General features: G+C 38.9%; 1 protein-coding gene across 13 annotated transcripts in view; it reads right to left on the reverse strand.

The window, feature by feature from the left end:
- The window catches only part of CARMIL1 (capping protein regulator and myosin 1 linker 1), a 316706-nt gene that overhangs the window by 73801 nt on the left and 222534 nt on the right, over positions 1 to 20371 (reverse strand). For 12 of the 13 annotated variants that reach the window (XM_030881247.2, XM_030881244.2, XM_060307235.1 and 9 more), the window contains 3 exons: positions 18823 to 18891; positions 15986 to 16079; positions 9182 to 9280 (listed from right to left, as the gene is read on the reverse strand). In XM_030881247.2, the coding sequence (XP_030737107.2) occupies positions 9182 to 9280; positions 15986 to 16079; positions 18823 to 18891 (262 nt within the window). The remainder of the gene's footprint in view (positions 1 to 9181; positions 9281 to 15985; positions 16080 to 18822; positions 18892 to 20371) is intronic. The other variant, XM_060307233.1, reaches the window with a different exon arrangement.

Raw genomic sequence — 20371 nt, forward strand, 5'->3', positions numbered from 1 at the left:
TAAGGGTACACATATCCGAAAGCCACCAAGTACCTGAAGGATGTCACTTTACAGAAGCAACGTGTGCCGTTCTGCCATTACAATGGTGGAGCTCGTAGGTGTGCCCTGGCCAAACAATGGGGCTGGACGCAGGGTTGGTGGCCCAAAAAAGAGTGCTGAATTTTTACTGCACATGCTCAAAAATGCAGAGAGTAATGCTGAACTTAAGGGCTTAGATGGTCATTGAGCACATCCAGGTGAACAAAAGCCCCCAGGATGGGGTGTAGGACTTACAGAGCTCATGGTCAGATCAACCCATACATGAGCTCTCCCTGCCACACTGAGATGATCTTCACTGAAAAAGAACAGATTGTTCCTAAACCAGAAGAGGAGGTTGCCCAGAAGAAAAAGATATCCCAGAAGAAACTGAAGAAACAAAAACTTATGGCCTAGTAATAAAAGACACAAAAAATAAATGCAAATAAAAGTAAAAAAAAAAAAAAAAAAAAAAGAACAGTTCCTATGACTGTAAAATGTACTGAGGCTACATAAGTGAACTATGTGCAAGTCTCGTAGGAAAAAGAAGTTCCGTGAATAATGCTTCTCATATAATAATCATCTCCCTAACCAAAATCTCAGCTTGTAGGCAGGGATCACATCTAAATTTTCTGCATTTACACAGAGTCCTGAAGAGAACTATGTTTTTTTAATCTTAATTGATATAAATTCCAGCTCTTCCAACTATTGTATTGATCTGTGCTTCCTGAAACAAAAATGGTCATCAATAATTCATATCTCACCAAGAATGAATACCTAATTTCAAGAAACAAAATGAACCCCATACTAAGAAAGGAACTGATATACATCTGAGGCCACAAAAGACTAATTTGAGAGGCATGTGGATGTGGTACCATAAAACTGATCATCTTTAATAATCATGAGACCAGAGACCCTTGAAGCGTGTGCCATTAAGCGTACACCAAGGAGAGAGGGTGTAAATGAACTCAGCAAAATGGTCTTTAAGTAGAACTTTTAAAATCACATCCAAAAGAAACATAAAAATTTCGTTCTTCGATTCAAATAAGACATGAAATCTCACAAGTCTCAAAGATTCTTCTGTACACACACTTGCTAAGGTTCAGCACAGCCCAACAGATCACATTCAGATACTTTGCAACTAAAGACCTCAAGGCCCAGAAAAGTGAAACTATTTAAGATGACACAGAACGACTACACAGAGTACCAACTGGAGATTTTGAAAACAGGAAACCAAGGATTTTGACTCTCAGTTCATATTCAAGTCCCTAAGATACACAAATAAAAACAAAGGAAACTGCAGTCTGAAAGACTGTCATCTCTTTGGTTATCTCATGAAAGACCTCAGGTAGATGATTGCATTTGGGCTCTTGATTTTCAACTCCCTACTTTATCCTAAGCCCTAGTGTTCCATTTTCTAAAGCACCCCAGGAAAGTTGTTAACTGCCATAGTTTGAGAAGCTCACTTTTTTCCAAGGAAATGTACTTGGACTTGGTCTTCTTTGAGCCCTCATCTGTCTTCCCATGTTCTTCTACAGGTCACATGTCTTCCCCCTTGAGAGCACTCTGAACAGTCACAAGCTCTCTTCCATGTGACAGTCTTGCCCAGTCTTATCTTCTCTAATCTTTTCTTCTTCAGGATTGACATTCCCAGTTCCTTCTACCATTCTACTGTGACACCACTGTGTGGTCCCTGACTGCCACCTCCCCCTGTCCACCCCAGGTCACTTCTCTGAATTCTCCCTCCATCTAAGACCGTCACAAAACATGCCCCCCCCCTCAATAAAATAGATTGTAACACAGGAAGAGTGGATCAGTAAGCTGAACGGGGCTACCACCTTTCTTAACGTAGAAAATATACTTTCATTTATGTGGTATAAGTCAAATTGGCTTCTTTGGCAACGAAATCACACAGGAACTCACATGTCACTTGGTGGTGACCACTTAGGCTTTTCCAAACATACTGGGCTATAGAACCCAAGTGCAGAACTTAGAACCATTAGCAATAAATGCTATCTTCGGTTGCTTGCAACTTGTTACAACTGTTCTCAGTCCCAGCAAATAGCTTACTCGTGGAAAATTTTATCTTCCTCCACGTCTATTTCTTTATTCAATTCAAAAGAAATATACTCAACACCTTGCACTGAATGAGATACAGTCCTGAGTAAGATATACCCTTTGCCACCAAGCAACGTAAAAATCTAGAAGTGGAAAGACATATTAACAATAACACAAGATATAAAGTTTGCAAAATGTAATATCCACAAAGACAGGCACATTTTGTTCACTGCCAAAGCTCCATCTCCTATAATAGTGCCTGCCACATCACAGACCCTTATAAGCGTTTATTCAATGACAAAATAAATGACAGAAAGTTCTAAAGGATTTCAGTCAAGGGAGGGATCACATGTAGCTAATGCTGAAGGTAGCTTTTAGACTGGGTCCTGAAAGATTTCTACAAACTGAGAAAAGAGAAGGGAATTTTAAAAGCAAAGAATGAACATAAGCAATGGCATATCCAGACACTTGTGATTCCTATTTCCTGATTAGGAACAGAGGTACTTTATTGTGGGAGATCAGACTGGAATGCTGAGTTGAGGCAAGATAGTATAAGACTCAGGCACAGGTTAAGGAGTTGAAACACCATGTACAAGGCATAGAGCATCTATTCCCCCAGCTTCTCCCACAACTGTGAAGATCTAAAAATTCCTTACCCCGTAACACTGACAGTGACTCGGCTTCCCTGATACAAAGGAAAAGGGCTGTAAAAAGCACAAGGAGAAAAGAAGATATACAGACTGCCAACAAACACATGAAAGAATGCTCAACATCATTAATCATTAGAGAAATGCAAATCAAAACTACAATGAGATATCATCTCACACCGGTCAGAATGGCCATCATCAAAAAATGTAGAAACAATAAATGCTGGAGAGGGTGTGGAGAAAAGCGAACACTCTTGCACTGCTGGTGGGAATGTGAATTGGTAGAGCCACTATGGAGAACAGTATGGAGGTTCCTTAAAAAAAACTAAGAATAGAGCTACCATATGACCCAGCAATCCCACTACTGGGCATATACCCTGAGAAAAACAGAATTCAAAGAGTCATGTACCAGAATGTTCATCACAGCTCTATTTACAACAGCCAGGAGATGGAAATAACCTAAGTGTCCATCAACAGATGAATGGATAAAGAAGATGTGGCACATATATACAATGGAATATTACTCAGCCATAAAAAGAAACGAAATTGAGCTATTTGTAATGAGGTGGATGGATCTAGAGTCTGTCATACAGAGTGAAGTAAGTCAGAAAGAGAAAGACAAATACCGTATGCTAACACATATATATGGAATCTAAGAAAATAAAATGTCATGAAGAACCTAGCGGTAAGACGGGAATAAAGACACAGACCTACTAGAGAATGGACTTGAGGATGTGGGGAGGGGGAAGGGTAAGCTGTGACAAACTGAGAAAGTGGCATGGACATGTGTACACTACCAAACGTGAAATGGAGAGCTAGTGGGAGGCAGCCGCATAGCACAGGGAGATCAGCTTGGTGCTTTGTGACCACCTAGAGGGGTGGGATGGGCAGGGTGGGAGGGAGGGAGACGCAAGAGAGAAGAGATATGGGAACATATGTATATGTATAGCTGATTCATTTTGTTGTAGAGCAGAGGCTGACACACCATTGTGGAGCAATGATACTCCAATAAAGATGTAAAAAAAAAAAAAGCACAAGGAGACATAGAAGATGAATAAACTAGTCTTTGCAGTGCTTGTAAAAGAAGACATAGGAGGGAGTTAATAAAAAGCCTTAACAAGAGGAGAGGCAATAGAAACGGAAAGAAAAGAATGGCTGTAAAAAACACCTTGAAGGTAAATGGGCAGTGAATAGTGACCTTGGATGAAGAAAGCAAACGAGGCATCCAAGATGACTCCAGGAGCTCTATCCTCAGTGAATGATGATGTCACTGAGAGAAATGGCAAAATCGGTTAGTCCAAGGGATGAGTTTGGTCGTAGTGACCGTGCTCTCTCAGAGGGCCATCTGGACGAAGATGCTGAACAAGCAGTTAAAAAAAAAGGATTTTCTGGAAAGAAACAGGGACTGAGAGGATAGATCCAGGAGTCATCCACAGATGAGAGTTAAAAATGGCAGAAGCAGATCAGATAGCACTAAGTACAAAACTCTGAAAAATGATTGCATTTGAAGGATAAAAAGAGAAAGTTATGTAGAAAGGAGACAAAGAGCAGTAGAAAAATATTCAGAACAGCACACTGTCGGATGAACCAAGAAGTGCGTCTTAAGAAAGATGAAACAGTCTATAATAATGATAATAATCGTGATAATAAAAATATAGCTACAAACAACGTTTACCAGTGAGGAGCCAAGTACTTTGCACGCATCACCTCACTGAATTGTCACAGCACCTTCTGAGTCATTTTCCCCATTTTTACAGATGAAATCAAGCCTTAAAGAGGTTAGTAAATGACTAACAACAGTTCCCACCGAGAGGGAATAGCAGAGCCTGTACTTAAATCCAGGTCATCTGACTTGAGAGCCCAAGTTCCTGACCACTACACATACAGACGGCCTCCTTTCATCAAAAGACAAAGAGGGAGAAAAGGCCTCTGACTCGGTGACCAGGTCCATTGAGAGCCATCTCGGCAGACAGATTGGGACAGAGGGCACATTCTGAAAGGTTGCAAAGTGAGTGGGTAGCAAAGAAGTCATGAAAGCAAGTATAAATATCTGCACATGAAAGGAAGGAAAGAGAGTGTGCTAAGTAAATAGGTCTAGGCAATAAAATTGTTTTGTTTTTTAAGGGTGAGAAGGCTTAGCATAGTTTATCAATTCTGGGCCTGTCTTTGTAAATAAAGTTTTATTGGAACAGCCACACTCACTCATGAAGATATTGTCTATGGCTGCTTTTGCTCTACAATAGCACAGCTGAGTAGTTGCAACAGAGACCATACAGGCTGTAAAGCCTATTTACTGTTTGGTTTTTTATAGAAGAAGTTTGCTAACTCTTGATTAAGAGGGTTTATAAGATGGAAAAGAAGCGATCAAAAGCAGAGGTGGAATGTTGAGTCATGTGAAGGTCTGAGGTGGACTGTCGTCATGTGAAGGTCTTTCCTAAACAAAGACCAGAGACAAAAACAAATATGTGAACAATTATGAGACTGCAATGTTTCACTGAAACATATTTTAATCCCTCAGTGTCACCCGGAAATGATGACTGGCTATGCGGTTGGCAGAAGTAGTCACAGAGGGTCTATTCTTTCTGTGTTCCTATTTCTGGAAACTTCAATAAGAAGTTTCAATAAGAAGGAGATAAATCTCTCCTAAGGTGACTAAAACAATTAAAGTCTGAAAACTGCTAATCATCATGTCCTAAGAAATCCCTAAAGCAAAAAGGTGGCAGTATACCTACTACATAATGACTCAAATAATTCAGAATGATTTATTCACCCATGCAGAATGAAACATCTGTATATGCCTCCTGTGTATAATTTCCTCTTGATTGAGAAGATGAAACCTACTTTTAAGAATTAGCATTAAAGGTTGTGGCAGTAATTTTTTTGGATGAGCAAAACCCCTGTAAATGAGGGAAAAAGTTAAAAGGATATTGTATTAAGAAAAGCCTGCATTATGGTAGCTCATAAAGGAACCCAAGGCAAAGGTTCAATGTAAGATTTTAGCACTCTCGTTGCTTTTAATGTTAAACACTAAAACCAGGAAATAACAGTAAACCATAAGGTACTAAAGGCTAATATTGGTCTGCTGCAGGAAAACAATTTAGATTTTTTAAGGCACTGGTAAGGTCAAAATAATGTTTTCCTTCTCAAAACTCCCTGTTACTTCACTAATATTCATAATTACTGTTTTTCTTTTTCTCAACACATATCGCTTTACTTTTCCTTATATAAATAATACATGCTTACTGTAAAGCATTCAAACAATACGGTGAAGTATAAGAGAATAAAAATCACCTAATCACAGCACCTGAGAGAACCATCATTAACATTTTGGTGAATACTTTTCACAAATCTCTATGTATGCAGTCATCCATATAATTTTACCTACTTAAATATTACACGCAACTCATTTATTATGGACATTGTTCCTTCATTCTCTTTTAAGAAAAAGGAACAACAAAAAATTAAAATGACACTCCATCCAAAGCAGTAAAATACATATTCTTTTCAAGAGCACATGGAACGTGCTCCAAGACAGATCACATGCTGGGCCACAAAACAATTCTCAATATATTTAAGGAGATTGAAATCATACCAAGCATCTTTTCTGATCAGTATAAGACTAGAAATCAACTACAAGAAAAAAAGTGCAAAACCACAAACATGTGGAGGCTAAACAATATGCAACTAAACAACCAATGGATCACTGAAGAAGTCAAACAGGAAATCAAAAAACACCTGTAGACAAATGAAAATGGAAACACAATGATCCAAAATCTATGGGACGCAGCAAAAGCAGTTCTAAGAGGGATGTTTATAGCAATACAAGCCTATCCTGGGAAATAAGAACAATCTCAAATAAATAACATAACTCTGCACCTAAAGGAACTCAAAAAAGGAGAACAAACAAAACCAAAGTTAGTAGAAGGAAAGAAATCCTAAAGATCAGAGTGGAAATAAAAGAAATAGAGACTAAAAAAAAAAAATAGAAAAGATTAATGAAGCTAAGAGCTGGTTCTTTGAAAATATCAACAAAACTGATAAACCTTTAGCCAGACTAATCAAGGAAAAAGAGAGAGAGGGCTCAAATAAATAAATCAGAAATGAAAGAGGAGTTACAAGTGACATTACAGAAATACAAACAATAAGAGATTACTACAAATATACACCAATAAAATGAACAACCTAGAAGAAATAAATTCCTAGAAACATACAATCTCCCATGACTGAATCAGTAAGAAATAAAAAATATGAACAGACCAATTACCAGTAATGAAATGAAATCAGTAATAAAAAAAAAAAATTCCCAACAAACAAAAGTCCAGGACCAGATGGCTTCACAGGTGAATTCTACCAAATACTGAGAGAAGACTTAACACTTACCCTTTTCAAAGTATACCAAAAAATTGAAGAGGAAGAAACACTTCCAAAGTCATTCTATGAGATGAGTGTTACCCTGATACCAAAACCAAAGACACCACAAAAAATTAAAATGACATCTGCCCAAGGTAAGAAAATAGAACAAACCATACAAAATGGTCTCAAATGACAAAACTTTCCCTACCAGTGAGTTCCTCTCAATCTGCTGAAATAAACATTTTTGAAAACACTCTGTTTTAATTCTTTTGGTGGCTTCCATTTTAACTTTAAATAGATTTACATCTGTATTTTTTATTTATGAATTATAGAATATAGATTATTCCATGAAACAAAAAGTAAAAATTTAGTATACTTATACTACCACTCACCTTTTTCCCTCTTCAACTCCGAATTTTAATTAGTTTCATTACTTTTACATTAAAATTTCCAACATGTAAATTTTTTAGTGTAGTAATAATTAGGTGTTCCCTTCCTGTCTAAGTTGATATTAAAATTTTAAGTCCACTAAAATGCAGGTATAGAATTATGATTATGGGATTCATAGAGAAAGAAATGTAATCCTGTATCTTTTAATTCTGCAGCTCAAAGCAGGTTTTCCCAAAGTGGCAACTTTTTAAAGCTTTCTTTCAGCTCTTATAACTTCTATGATTTCGTTTCTGGTTCAGTTTCTTATTTATACCTCGTATTGTATACTTTCTTGTTTTTCTTTGTTACGCTGGAGAATTTCCTCAAAAAGCCTTTTTTCATATGGAATATTGGGGGTAAAATTTCTGGGTCCATGTCTGAGTACAGTTTTAGTCTGCCCTCGCATCTGTTTGATAAAATGACTAGATATAGAATTCTTGGTCCAAAACAAATCCCCCTCTGAACCTCATTTGTTTCTAGCAATTGAGATTGAGGCTAAGAATTGGTTCCAGTTCCCTTGTAAGATAGCCTGTTTATTCTGTCTGGAACTCTTTAAGATGTTTTTTCTTTATTCTCAGTGTTCTGATGAGGTGTGGGCCTTTACCCATTCATCCGTATCAATTTCAGTAGGTCAACCCCAAGATTCATATGAAATGCTTTTCTATTATTTTCTCTTTTTTAACTTTTTCTATTATGTCTCTTTTTAAATTTCAAGGTTCCTATTAGAAGGCTATTGGTCACTTTTAATCTCTTCATGATTCTGACTTACTTTTCTCTCATATATTTTATCTGTCTTTTTACTGCATGTTTTAAGATTTCCTTTTGTTTTCTACCAGAGAAACAGCTTAATCTGTGCCCTATTGGTTAATTTAATTCTATATTACAGTCTTCATATTTTCAACTGCTAAGCATTGTTTCTTATTCTCTGATTATTCTTTTTCATAGCAGCTCATTCCTATTTTATGGATATAATATTGTCTCAATTCCTTCTGAACTTACTTATTACAATATTTTTTTAAAGTCCTCTGCCGTACTCTGAATTATCTGAGCTCAGTTCTTTGGTTTATCTTCTTCTTTCTTTGACATCCTATAGGTTTTCCTCAAATATCTTATGTTCCTTGGTTTTGGTTAACATTTTTGGAGGAAAACATTCCATACTTTTTTTATTCTAAAGTTGGGTAGAGAGAAGAGGAATGAAGTAAAAAACAGTTTAGTTTCTCTTCAGCACTTGTGTTAATTAACATTCAACAAATTCTTAATTATTCAGAAGAATAATTCTTAACAAATTCTTAATTATTCAGAAGAATCTGGGAATTTGTTTCCTACTCATAGAAGTGAGAGGGAGTAGAAGAAAAAGAATAGGATGTCTCCAAAGTAGCAAATTTGATTACCCTCAGACTTTTATCATCTGTAATCCAGGGTTCCTAATAGTTGTATATAAATCTAAGATACACCTTACTGACAATCTTAAAAGGCAGAAATCATCAACAATGAAAAATGCATATTTAGCATTTCTAAACTCTACTTAACATTTGTTGTCATTTTCAGAAACAGGTTCTTACTGCCCCATTGGGAATGATTCAAACGATAAAAATCCTTGGTCCCTGGTTCTTTAAAGGGTCAGTTCAGCATGTGTAGGAGGAGGAACTGTCACTGGGAGAAGACTGGCACCTTCTTACCTGCTGCGTGGTGCTGGTGACAATGCCCTGCTGTAGGCGGTAGGCCTGCTCTTGAAGGTATTTTCTAGTCTCGTGATTCCGGAGCAGATAGTTTTCTATCTGGAAATTAAGCACATGTCTCTCTCAAGAACACATTTCGACTCAGCAGAGAGTAAAATCATAAGTGCAATAGCCAGTTGCTAAACTGAAGACCCAAGCAACTAATTCACACATCCTGCCAGGGCCTTGACCCCACAAAACGTATGAGATGGGGAAACTGGCTATTGTCGTGATGCATTATGGGTGTTTTTAGTTAGAAATTTCACTCGCAGGTAACCAGGGTAATTTTTATGTGACTCAGTATTTGACAAAGATGAGCAAGTGTTTAATTGCCTGCAGGGTTAGAGATCCCTTTTAGTGACTTCTCATCACTTTCCTGTACACGATCGCAATCTTTCTCTCTCACAAATTTTTAACCACTAAACAGTTCAGAAGCTAAATAAATACCCCTACAGTGTATGGATGGTCCTTTCTGAACCCCTTGGCCTTATCGACCAGCACTCAGAAAATTCTTTATTTTAAGGGAAAAAAGGAGAAAATAGGTACAAAATTGGAAGGATACAGGCTGGTACAACTCAAAACCATATACCAATTTCCTTAATCCACCAGGTTTACATGTTTTCTCAAAAACAGGAATGCTTTTAGCAAAATTACCAAAAATAAGAAAATGGATTTCTACAGAAAATGAGAAATCTTGAAGTTGCTTGACAATCTATATTTTTATACATAGACAATGTTTTATGAAAAATTCAAACATACAAATGATAACTAGATTGAAATAAAGTATTGAAGAACAATATACAATGGATATATAATACATTGAAAAATGTAAACTATTGATTATAATGAATACCTATTAATGTGTTTTTTTAAAGAACGATTAAGATGATTAAATATGCCATCTATTTTTTTTCAGTTGTTGTTTTTATTTGTTTTCATAACGCAACTTAACCATTTGGCTTCTAATTTGTCACTACAGTTCCCTGGTTAAGAATTTCTAGTAACTGTGAGGCTTTCAGGATTATTACATTTTCATTTTCATTTTGCATATGCTAAAATGACTACTACTTAATACCAATTAGGAATAATTAAAATATAGGCTATAATTATTATCATCCTTGGAAACCATAAAGCAGAACAAAATGTACCATTCTACTAAACATAAATGAAGATATTATAAAAAAAGATCCCTGAAATGAAGCATCATTAAAGTGACACATTAATACCATGACATTATATTACATTAATTTTCTCTTGCTGCTTCCCAAGAAGTCATCTCTTTCCCAGGTGACATTACCATCAAGGTAGAATGTCTTTGCTAAAAAAAGATTCTGCCTAAAATATGACAGGCACACTGCCACCCAGCTTTGGGTGATTTTGTTTTGTTCTTCTACATTTGGCCTCATTAAGCCCTGGCCATGGGCCAGTTCTGAGAGCAGCTTGTTTATTCAGGAGGCTGAGCTCACACACAGGCAGTGCACCCAAGGCTGGCCCATGCGCTTCCAGGCCTTCCCCAGGTGCACCAACAGTGCTTCACAGACTGAGCCCGCAGGGAATATTTTAGAAAAAAAAATAAAAGTCAAAGCTCATTTCTAAAAGCTAGTGCAAGGGGAAGGAAGAAAAACAATGCTTAAGTGTCTTTAATAACGGTGAAAGTTATTTGCTGAAAGTATTTGCATCTGGAAAGTTTACAAGGTAAACTTTCCTTCTGTGCACCATTAGAGACCAAGACAGAGAACCAGGACAGGACACGGGCCTGACTCAGGTCAAAAGGAAAGAGGAAGAGCCAAAAGTGTCATTAATCACATTTGCCAGTACCCCTGGGCAGCAGTGACCTGGGAGACAGTCTACAGTCAGTCAGACATCTTCAGTCTCATTGCTGAAAATAGCAGCAGCACAGAGGGCAAAAAAATTCTGTTTTAATAAAGGAAACTTATATTTAAAAAAAATAAAGATTGAGTATAGAATCACAATATTGTTTTTCAGTAGAGTAAAATTAAAGAGCCTTAATTCTTCCAGAGGACAGTTCTGTTAAAATGAAAACTTGAGGGGCTTCCCTGGTGGCACAGTAGTTGAGAGTCCGCCTGCCGATGCAATGGACACGGGTTCGTGCCCCAGTCCGGGAAGATCCCACATGCCGCAGAGCGGCTGGGCCCGTGAGCCATGGCTGCTGAGCCTCCGCGTCCGGAGCCTGTGCTCCGCAACGGGAGAGGCCACAACAGTGAGCAGGCCCGCGTACCGCAAAAAAAAAAAAAAAAAAAAAGAAAACTTGAATATATAAGAGCATAGTTAAATACTATAGGGAAAAAAACAATAAATATGAGCTTTAAAGTCACCAATTTTCATTTAAAAAAGACACAACTTTTATAATTAATATATTTGCATACTCTGCATTTGCTCTTTGTTTCTTCTTTTAACCTCCCCTCTTTTTCTGCCTTCTCTGGTTTTAAGTATTGTATATGATTGCACTTTTCTCTCCTTAGAATATTAAGTATACTTCTTTATAAATATTTTAGTGGTTTCCCTAGTGTCTGCAATATACATTTACAATTCATCCAACTCCTCTTTCAAATAACACTGCAGTTGTCCCTTGAACAAACAGGTTTGAACTGCACAGGTCTGCTTATAAGTGGATATTTTTCAGTAGTAAATACTACAGCATACATGGTCCATGGTTGGTTGAATCCATGGATGAAGACAAGAAGGGCCAACTATAAGGTATACTCAGATTAAGCCCCATGCTGTCCACGGGTCAACTGTATACCGTTTCACAAATAGTGCAGGTACAGGTACATTATAAGGGAGTATCACCAATTTCTCCCTTTCACCCCTTGTAACACTGCTGTCTTAGAAAGTATTTCTTCTTTATTTTTGAAGGAAAATATTGCTAGATACAGAATTCTAAGCTGCTGGGTTTTGGGGGGTTTTTTTTCAACACTTTAAATAAATATTTCACTCTACTTTCTTCCTGCTTGCATGCTTTGTGACTCAAAGTCTGATGTAATTCTTACCCTTATTTCTCAATATGTAAGGTATATTTTTCCTCTGGCTTCCTTCAAGATTTTCTCTGTCTTTGATTTTCTGCAGTTTGAATATGATATGCCTACACATCATTTTTTTTTTTGTGGGGGAGGCGGTATTTATCCCGCTTGGTGTTCTCTGAGATCCCTGGATCTGTGGTTTGATGTCTGTCATTAATTTTGGAAAACTGTCAGTCATTATTACTTCAGACATTTCTTCTGTTCTTTTCTCTTTCTTCTCCTTCTGGTATTCCCATTACCAGGATGTTCAATGTTTTGTAATTGCCCCATAGTTCTGGGATCTTCTGTTCTTTTTACCCCCTTTTCTTTTTCTCCTCTTTGCATTTCAATCTGGGAAGTTTCTACTGACATATCTTCAAGGTCAATGATTCTTTCCTCAGCTGTGTCCAGTCCACTGATGAGCTCATAAAAGGCATTTTTTTGCTTGTTACAGCATTTCTGATCTCTAGCATTCCCTTTTGATTTTTTTAGAGTTCCTGTCTCTCTGCTTTTATTACCTATCTGTTCTTGCTTTTTTTTTTTTTTTTTTTTTACTTTTTCCATTAGAGCCCTTAACATATTTGATCACAGTTATTTTAAATTACCTGTCTGATAATTCTAAAATCTGTGTCATATCTGAGTCCGGTTCTGATGTTTGTCTCTTCATACTGTGTTTTTCTTGTCTTTTAGCTTGCCTTGTAATTTTTTGTTGAAAGCCAGACATCATGTAGCTAGTAATAGGAACTGAGGTAATCATTCTTTTAATGTGAGGCTTTTATGTTCATCTGGCTAGAAGCTGAGTTGTGTTGAAAGTCTGCTGTAACTGTATATGCCAGTTAATTTCTTCTATTGACCTTGTTTATGTCTCCCCTGCTGTTTTGGGGTTTCCCTAGAAATGCCTCCTTAAATAAAGTGTCTTACAGCTTTGCTTAGTTGTAATTCAGTGTTATTATAATTGATTTGTGATGGAAGTATAATACAGAGGGGAAGCATTCTATAATCATGTGATTAAATTTAGGCTTTTTTTTTTTTTTTAAACCAGGCCTGAGTCCCTGGACTGTGACCTTCAGAAGTGTTTCTTGGTCTTTTTTGTTTTCCTCCCTTATGTGCAACAGGAAGGCTGGAAGGGCTGCAGTGGTCTAACTGTCTTCTACTAGGTCAGATAAGGCTCTGGTAGAATAGTTTCTCTTGAGGGTAGGCCTTTGTTATGGAGAACAGCATGCTCTGAGTGTATTTCAAAATGGTTACTTTTTCCCTTCCCCCTGCCAGAAACAGGAGTGAATCATCCTCCTCCAATCTTCACTGTGATAACTTGGGTTCTTGTAACTAAAACCCATGCAAAGGTCAGGGCCTCCCTAAGACTAAGCACCTAGGAGTATTTAGCTGCTTTTTTTTTTTTTTTTTTAAGCTCTTAAACTAGTGCACACTAAGCCTCCAGCAATTCATCAATTACTGTTTAAGCATTCCTCTGAGTTACCAGCTCCATTAGCTTCTGCCCCTGGTAAGCTTTGATTCTCTGTATTACCATCTCTCCAGTTTCCAGGGTGACAGTTTGCCTTGTAACCTCAATTCTCTGGCAGACCTAAGAAAAGTCACTGATTTTCTGTTTGTTAAGCTTTTCTTTTTTTCTTATTGTGAGGATGGCAATGATGACTTCCAAACTCTTTACATGTCTAATCTGAAACCAGAAACCTTGTTTCTGTAGAATATGTCTTTTGTTATAAGCTGACTAATATCCTTTAGGAAAGTGTAAAGATATCGAACATTTGTATATTGCTTTACCGTCTACAAACTGCTTTTCACATATACCACCTCATTTGATCCTCATGGACACCTTAGGTAAATTACTTAATCACTCTGCCCTTCAGTTTTCGTATCTGTAAAATGAGCATATAATAGAACCTACCTCATGGGTTTGTTTTAAAGATGACAGATGTTAATTTATGTAAATCATTTAAAATAGTGTCAGGCACCCAGTATAAACTATATGCTAAGTGTCAGCTAAATACAGTTATTGTGTAGCTTTATTTTTTATGTAGATGGAGAAACTAAAGTTCAGAAAAATTAAATACATACTGAATTTACAACGCTGGGAAGAGTTTGATTTAGTCAGATCTTCTGAATCCAAACCTTAGATGGTTTCTTTTGCTACACCACAGCTTCCTCTCCCCTCCACTCCCAACCTTACTCCCTTTAATTCACTGAATGTCTAAAGAACATCCAAGCATGCATGCCAGGTACTGCACTAGCTTCTGAGAATAAAACAAGATGAAAAATATAGGCTCTGCCTTCAAAGAGCTCACAGTCGCTGGGAGAAAAAAAAAAAAAAGAGGCAGGTAACTTAAAACAATGTCACAAGGCCAGTGACAGAGAGAACCACAGGAAATTGTGAGAAGACCACCTACCTAGCAGGGAAAAGGGACTCCAAGAAGTCTTCCTGGATGAACTGACCCTTGATTTCAATCTCAACAGATATGCACAGTAGTGGGGAAAGCACGAGTATCATCCAGAGTCCAGCAGTGATTCTCAAATGTTACAATCATCAGGACAACTCAGAAAAACACAGATGGCTAAGTCCCACCCCAGTTTGAGGCCCAAGAATGTGCATTTCTAACAAGTTCCCTGAGGTAGAGCAAAACAAAGACTAAGAGTTGGTAAGAGATGAAATTGGCGGTGAATAGGAGGCAGATCCTGGGCAGAAATTCATGATAAGTTAAGGAGATGAGGCTTTATCCTAAAAGCCACCAGGAGGAATGGATTGAACGTTTTAGTCTGATCAACTTCACCATGAAAGAAGATGGCTATTTTTGACTGCAGCATGGAAAACAGACAAGAGGATGTAATCATCCTGGTGAGAGAGGATGAGGTTTGAATAAAGGCATCTGTTATAGGAATAGAGAGAAGGAGAGTTAATGAAGAGATTTATGCGCTAGAATCAGTAAACTTGGTGACTGATTGGCTACAGAAGATATAGAGGGAAAAAAGTCAAGCTTAGGAGATTGGACAGAGGGTGGTACCACCAGATGAAAGAACAAAGAGGGAAGAAAGATTTAGAAGATTTCCCAAATAACATCATAATAAAGGTGGAGCAGGCTTCCTTAGATGGGAAATATTTGAGCACATCTAAAAGTAGAGAGAAAGGTAGCCATAACCATAGAACGAGAAGGATGAAGATATGAAAGAGCGAGGGAATGACTCACAGGGCAAGTTTCCAGCACAGGGCAGAGATGTTGGGGTCAAAGGCACTGAAGATGGCTGGGCTTTGAAGGGGAAAGTACCCATCATCCTCTGGGGTTGCCAGAAAGGAGGTGGGCATGGGTGTGGATTCAGACACATTTATAGACAAAGGTGGTAAAGCGAGATCTCAGTAATGCCCTAAATTTCTCGATGAAGAAGGAAGGGAAGGCTCTAGCTGTTGAGGATGAAGGGGATGAAGGTTGTGCTAGCTGTCATTCACTTGTACACATTCTCCAATGGACGAAGAGGGAGGTATCCATGCCTAAGTCTGGCACGTTGATGCTGTAAGAATGTTATTTTACTCCATTTAAATTTCATGACAAGTTCTAGTCTTTATTTTATTCCTCCCCCAGTCATGCATTATGCCAGTCATGATCCTAAGAATACAAGCTAATGTGAAAAAAGCTTTGTAAAAGACAAAGCACTGTTCGTATGTTCAGAATGTATTATTCACACAATTCCACTCGAATGTGAATTTATTATAATTAAGTTACTGATCCTTCAATACCTTCTGCAGAGCCTCTTCTGTTTTTTCAGGGTTTGTTTTTAAGGCTTGAGAAGCATCATACATAGGAATTGGCATAAATCTCAACGTGTAGTTCCTAGAAAAAGGAGAAAATGGTATGTTTATTTGAAAATAACTTCCTATTATCTTAGTTCAGCACCCTTTTAAAATCTGAAAAGAGTCGCCAGAGTGTCTTAGAAAATTCTAAACTACCGGACCATCTTAGGCCCCTCGACTGCAGGTAGGTGGTCCTACCACCTGTGCGACACCACAAGTGACCTCGTCGATTCATGCTGTCTACAAAACCTACGCAACTTGAAGGAATCTGGTTTTGTTGTTCTGCTTTCAGCTTTCAGTTACAGTAAGGACAGGATTTTCAAATTGGAACTGGAGAGATGGTCTGAGAGAAAGGCTGGGAAAAAAGTCCAGCATCAACTAGCTACTTGGATTTTAGTCACCGACAGATCTGAAGGTAACTTGATTACCACAGTGACAACGTGACAGACAGACCCGGAACAGTAGAGGAAAACCCCAAAATAGAACCAAAACATTTGCTCGCCAAGCCAAGGATGTGAACATCCACAAAAACCATCTGTTCAGGCTCTGGTTCCTTTAAATAACCAAGTCCAAGACCAGTGACTATCTTTAGAAAACCTTCCTGCAGGCTCAACAACCTGACCTCTGCAGGGCCTGGCAGTGGGCACCCTAGATCAGCCCGAGTGCCCCAGGCTCTAGACACCAAGTAAAGCAACTGTGGAACTCTGGGTCTACGTAATACCTCACACGGCTGTTGCCCAGCTGATGAGACACAAGAATGCAAGGGTGAGTCATTTTTGCGTGAGAACTCTAGATCCGCACTCTGGCCTGTGTTCCTGAACTTGCTACGAAGTGCTGTGTGTCTGGATGAACACTCACACCTGCTCCCCTACCACAAACTCTAGACCTGGAGATGCCTCCTCTCTCCCAACCAAAATGCATCTGTTTCTACAAGACACTCAGGAAGAATGACCCTGTGGGCCACGTGTTGGCAACCGGTACCTAGGCATCCCACAGCTGGCTTGTTTCAGGTCTCTCAACAACAAGCAGCATTCATGGTGGAACTCTTATGGACAGTCAGGTGGCTTCTACTGGAAGAATAAATTAACAACTCATTCCTAAAATAGGTACTAATAATGAAGAAATAATAAAGAAAATAAACAGTCATCTTAATAAAAGCAGCCAATCTGGATGGTTACCTAATGGGAAAAAAAAAACTACTGTTCTTCATCCAGTCCAACTGACAAGATGGCTTAAAGTAAAATAATCAGCAAAGACAACGCTGTTATTTCTATAACTTTAATTTTTACCTTAGCTTTGAGCAAAATTGCTTTTGACTTAAGAGGAACCAGCCAACTGAAATTAACAGATAATACGTCTCTTTTCGCAGCCATGAAGCTTTTCTTTTCCCTCATCCACTTTTCATCATGCTTCAGACCAGTGTGGTTTATTTAAACCAAATGTGATTTCACACCATTGGCATCTTGTAGCACAGAGTACATAACAGACTGTGATCAGGGAGTTCTACTTTCAATCTGGAAACGTGGAGTGTTGAGGCTGCATCCTCTTGGCTTCTCACAAAGACCTGCCTGGGCTGGCAGTCTGCAACATCATTAGAGTGGCAGCTGTGCTGTGAGCACCCAAATGCAGCAATCTGTAAATATATGTTTCCACTCAAAGGTTCTGTGTGCAATGGGTGTAATTACAGGAGGTTCTGCAGTCACAGAAGTCTCCCGGCAGAAGTGGCCATGACGACTGATGGCATAAGCTGCCTTATCCATGTTTAGCGATGGCTGGTGGTGGCAGCAACTTTGACTTCCTGGCTAAAGGAGAACCACGGGATTTAGAACTGAAGCCACTTAGAGATAATTTACTGTGATTTCTCACTTTATAAAAGAAAAATTCATCAATGAGGTGAAATGATCATAGGCTCAAGATCATAGGCTTATTGGTGACAGAGCTGGGGACTGAATGGAGGGCTCCTAATTCCAGGTCTAGGCTTTTATCCAGGTCACCATGTTGGGCATGACAGCTCCACCTGAGGGGCCGTGCATGCAGGAAAACACAAAATAATGAGCACCCCCTCCCCCTCCTAAAAGGCCCAACTTCTATGCTACTGGCCCCTAATTTCCCTCCTACATTTTGTAACCTGTCGTTTTTAATGCTATAAATCTGCTTTGATCATTTCTACCATTAGAATACAATAGGAGGATTGAAAAGCTCAGAAAGAACCAGATTTCTAGCATTTTTTCAGCCACGTTTGTATTCTTCTTTCCTCACTTAGTTTACTGGGAAAGTAAATTTGACAATAAATAATAGTTGCAGACTTTAGTTACGAAGGTAATTTTAAAAAAGCCTTTTACAGGAATGAGACCAGTGAGCCCTGGTCTTGCCATTTCCTCAATTTCATTTTTATTTTCTGGACCTCAGCTTTCTTCTCACCACTGGATTCAGAGTTGTCATCCTGGGCAAAAAAAGTGAGATCCAGTGGAAGGAGATTTAAAACCACAAGGAGAAAGAAGCAAGGTGACCGCTGTGTAGCACCCTCCACCCCACCCCCCTGCAACCATGATCTTGTGTGTTCTGTGGAATAAGCATCTCTGCTCTCATTTTATAGATGAAGAAACTCACACCAGAGGAAAGTCAACGTTGGTCTTCCCAGGTCCCATGGCTGGTTAGCAGGAGACTAATCAGACCCAGATCTTCTGATTCCCAATCTACTGCTACTTGTATTACCCCACAGAGACACAAACACCATTGGTTCTTTTCTATTTTTCTAGACAGAAGTCCTAAGTAAAACTTACTTTTCCATAGCAACAGCTATATCTTGAAAGCCTTGGGCAGTAATGTTGTTCTTGTCCCATATAACAGTCCTGTTTGGAAACCAAATCACATAAATGATCAGATACTTAAGAATGGAGGAAATGATTCTCCCATTGCAGATAAATCTCTTATAGGCAACACTGTCTAGGTATTTTAGTACAATGAGCAAGGAATAATGTTCAGCTTTGTTTCAAACAAAGCAAGGATGAGCATTTCCCCCAACATTAGATTCCAAAGCCATTCTCTGCTCAAGTACTATGAAAAAAACCATACTTAAAAGCAACAGCACACACATTAACTTACCACTAAGTCACCTAATGCTTTGCTAGCCAGAAAGCCCTATTTCCCTGATATTCTCCCAACAGATTCTCCCAACAGCATTCTAGTATTCAAGTCTGAGGCTGAAGTGATTTATACAAGAGGCTAAACAGTCTCATGTCCAACAGAAAGAATTCCAGATACTGAGACTTTTTTCTCTTCTAAACAACTAGAGGGACAAAGTGGTCATATTTTCTGACATTTCATCACTGCCCTGACGTGATATGGTCAGCAGTCCCAGCAACTGAGTTTACTCTGCTGATAAAGCCCCAGTTACTCTAGGAGGTGGTTTACTTTTTAAATACAAAATCTATTTTGGAAGAAAAGTACGACTTTCCTTTCAGAATGTGAATACTTCGGAAGTATTGTAGGATTTGTCGATTCACCTGACACATGAAATGCCTTTTATTTGTCTGAACGCTCCCAGGCTCACAACCTCTGATTGCTTTCTTTCTCTTCCTAACCTCAACGACCTTCTTCACGTACACACTGACCTTCAAAGAAACTGCGGCAGATTTTCACTTTTGCCTTCAGTTTAGACGGAAGGTGCGGGCTCTGCCTTGCACTGGGAAGTAAGGGAAACAGCCAGAAAAAGCCCTCGAGGAGCACTGTGAATTATTAACTCTTCCTTCACCAGACTGCCGGGCTAGGTAGCAACTGGGTCTCTCTGAACGATGGATGGTAAACATGGTTACCAGATAACTAGTCCCTAAGAGAAGTGGTTACTGCATAGCTCATCCTTAAGAAAAGCCATGCTTGGGAAGCACTACGGATGAAAACCACTGAACAGAAGAGTTAGCATCCAGTACAAACTTGCCTTTGACACAGTGGACTTCATGGATCCCTTGGGTTTTAGGTCTTTATGTCGCAGGAGTGGGAAGGGAAGATAAGACGCTGGGCTCACAACCAAGTACAGGGAAGCCCCTCGTGTTATTCCTCCAGTCTTCCCAGCTCTGCCCCCAAACCCCTCCTCTGCTGCCCCCTGCCTTTCCGGACACATCAGTCAGCTGCCAATGCTGCTGTGAAATGGGAAACTGCGATGGTTCTCAGCCGGGTTTACCTCATAGTGGAAATCTTTAAGACAGCAGTTTGAAGGAATGACTGTGTCTAAATTTGGGAACACCCTCCTCCATATTTTGAAAAAAGACTTGAAGCTGTCGCTTCTGCTCCCCAGCTGGTCGCCTGGGAAACTCAGGCCTCACACGAACACAG

This window comes from Globicephala melas, chromosome 11, assembly GCF_963455315.2.
Source record: "Globicephala melas chromosome 11, mGloMel1.2, whole genome shotgun sequence".
Lineage (NCBI taxonomy): Eukaryota > Metazoa > Chordata > Mammalia > Artiodactyla > Delphinidae > Globicephala > Globicephala melas.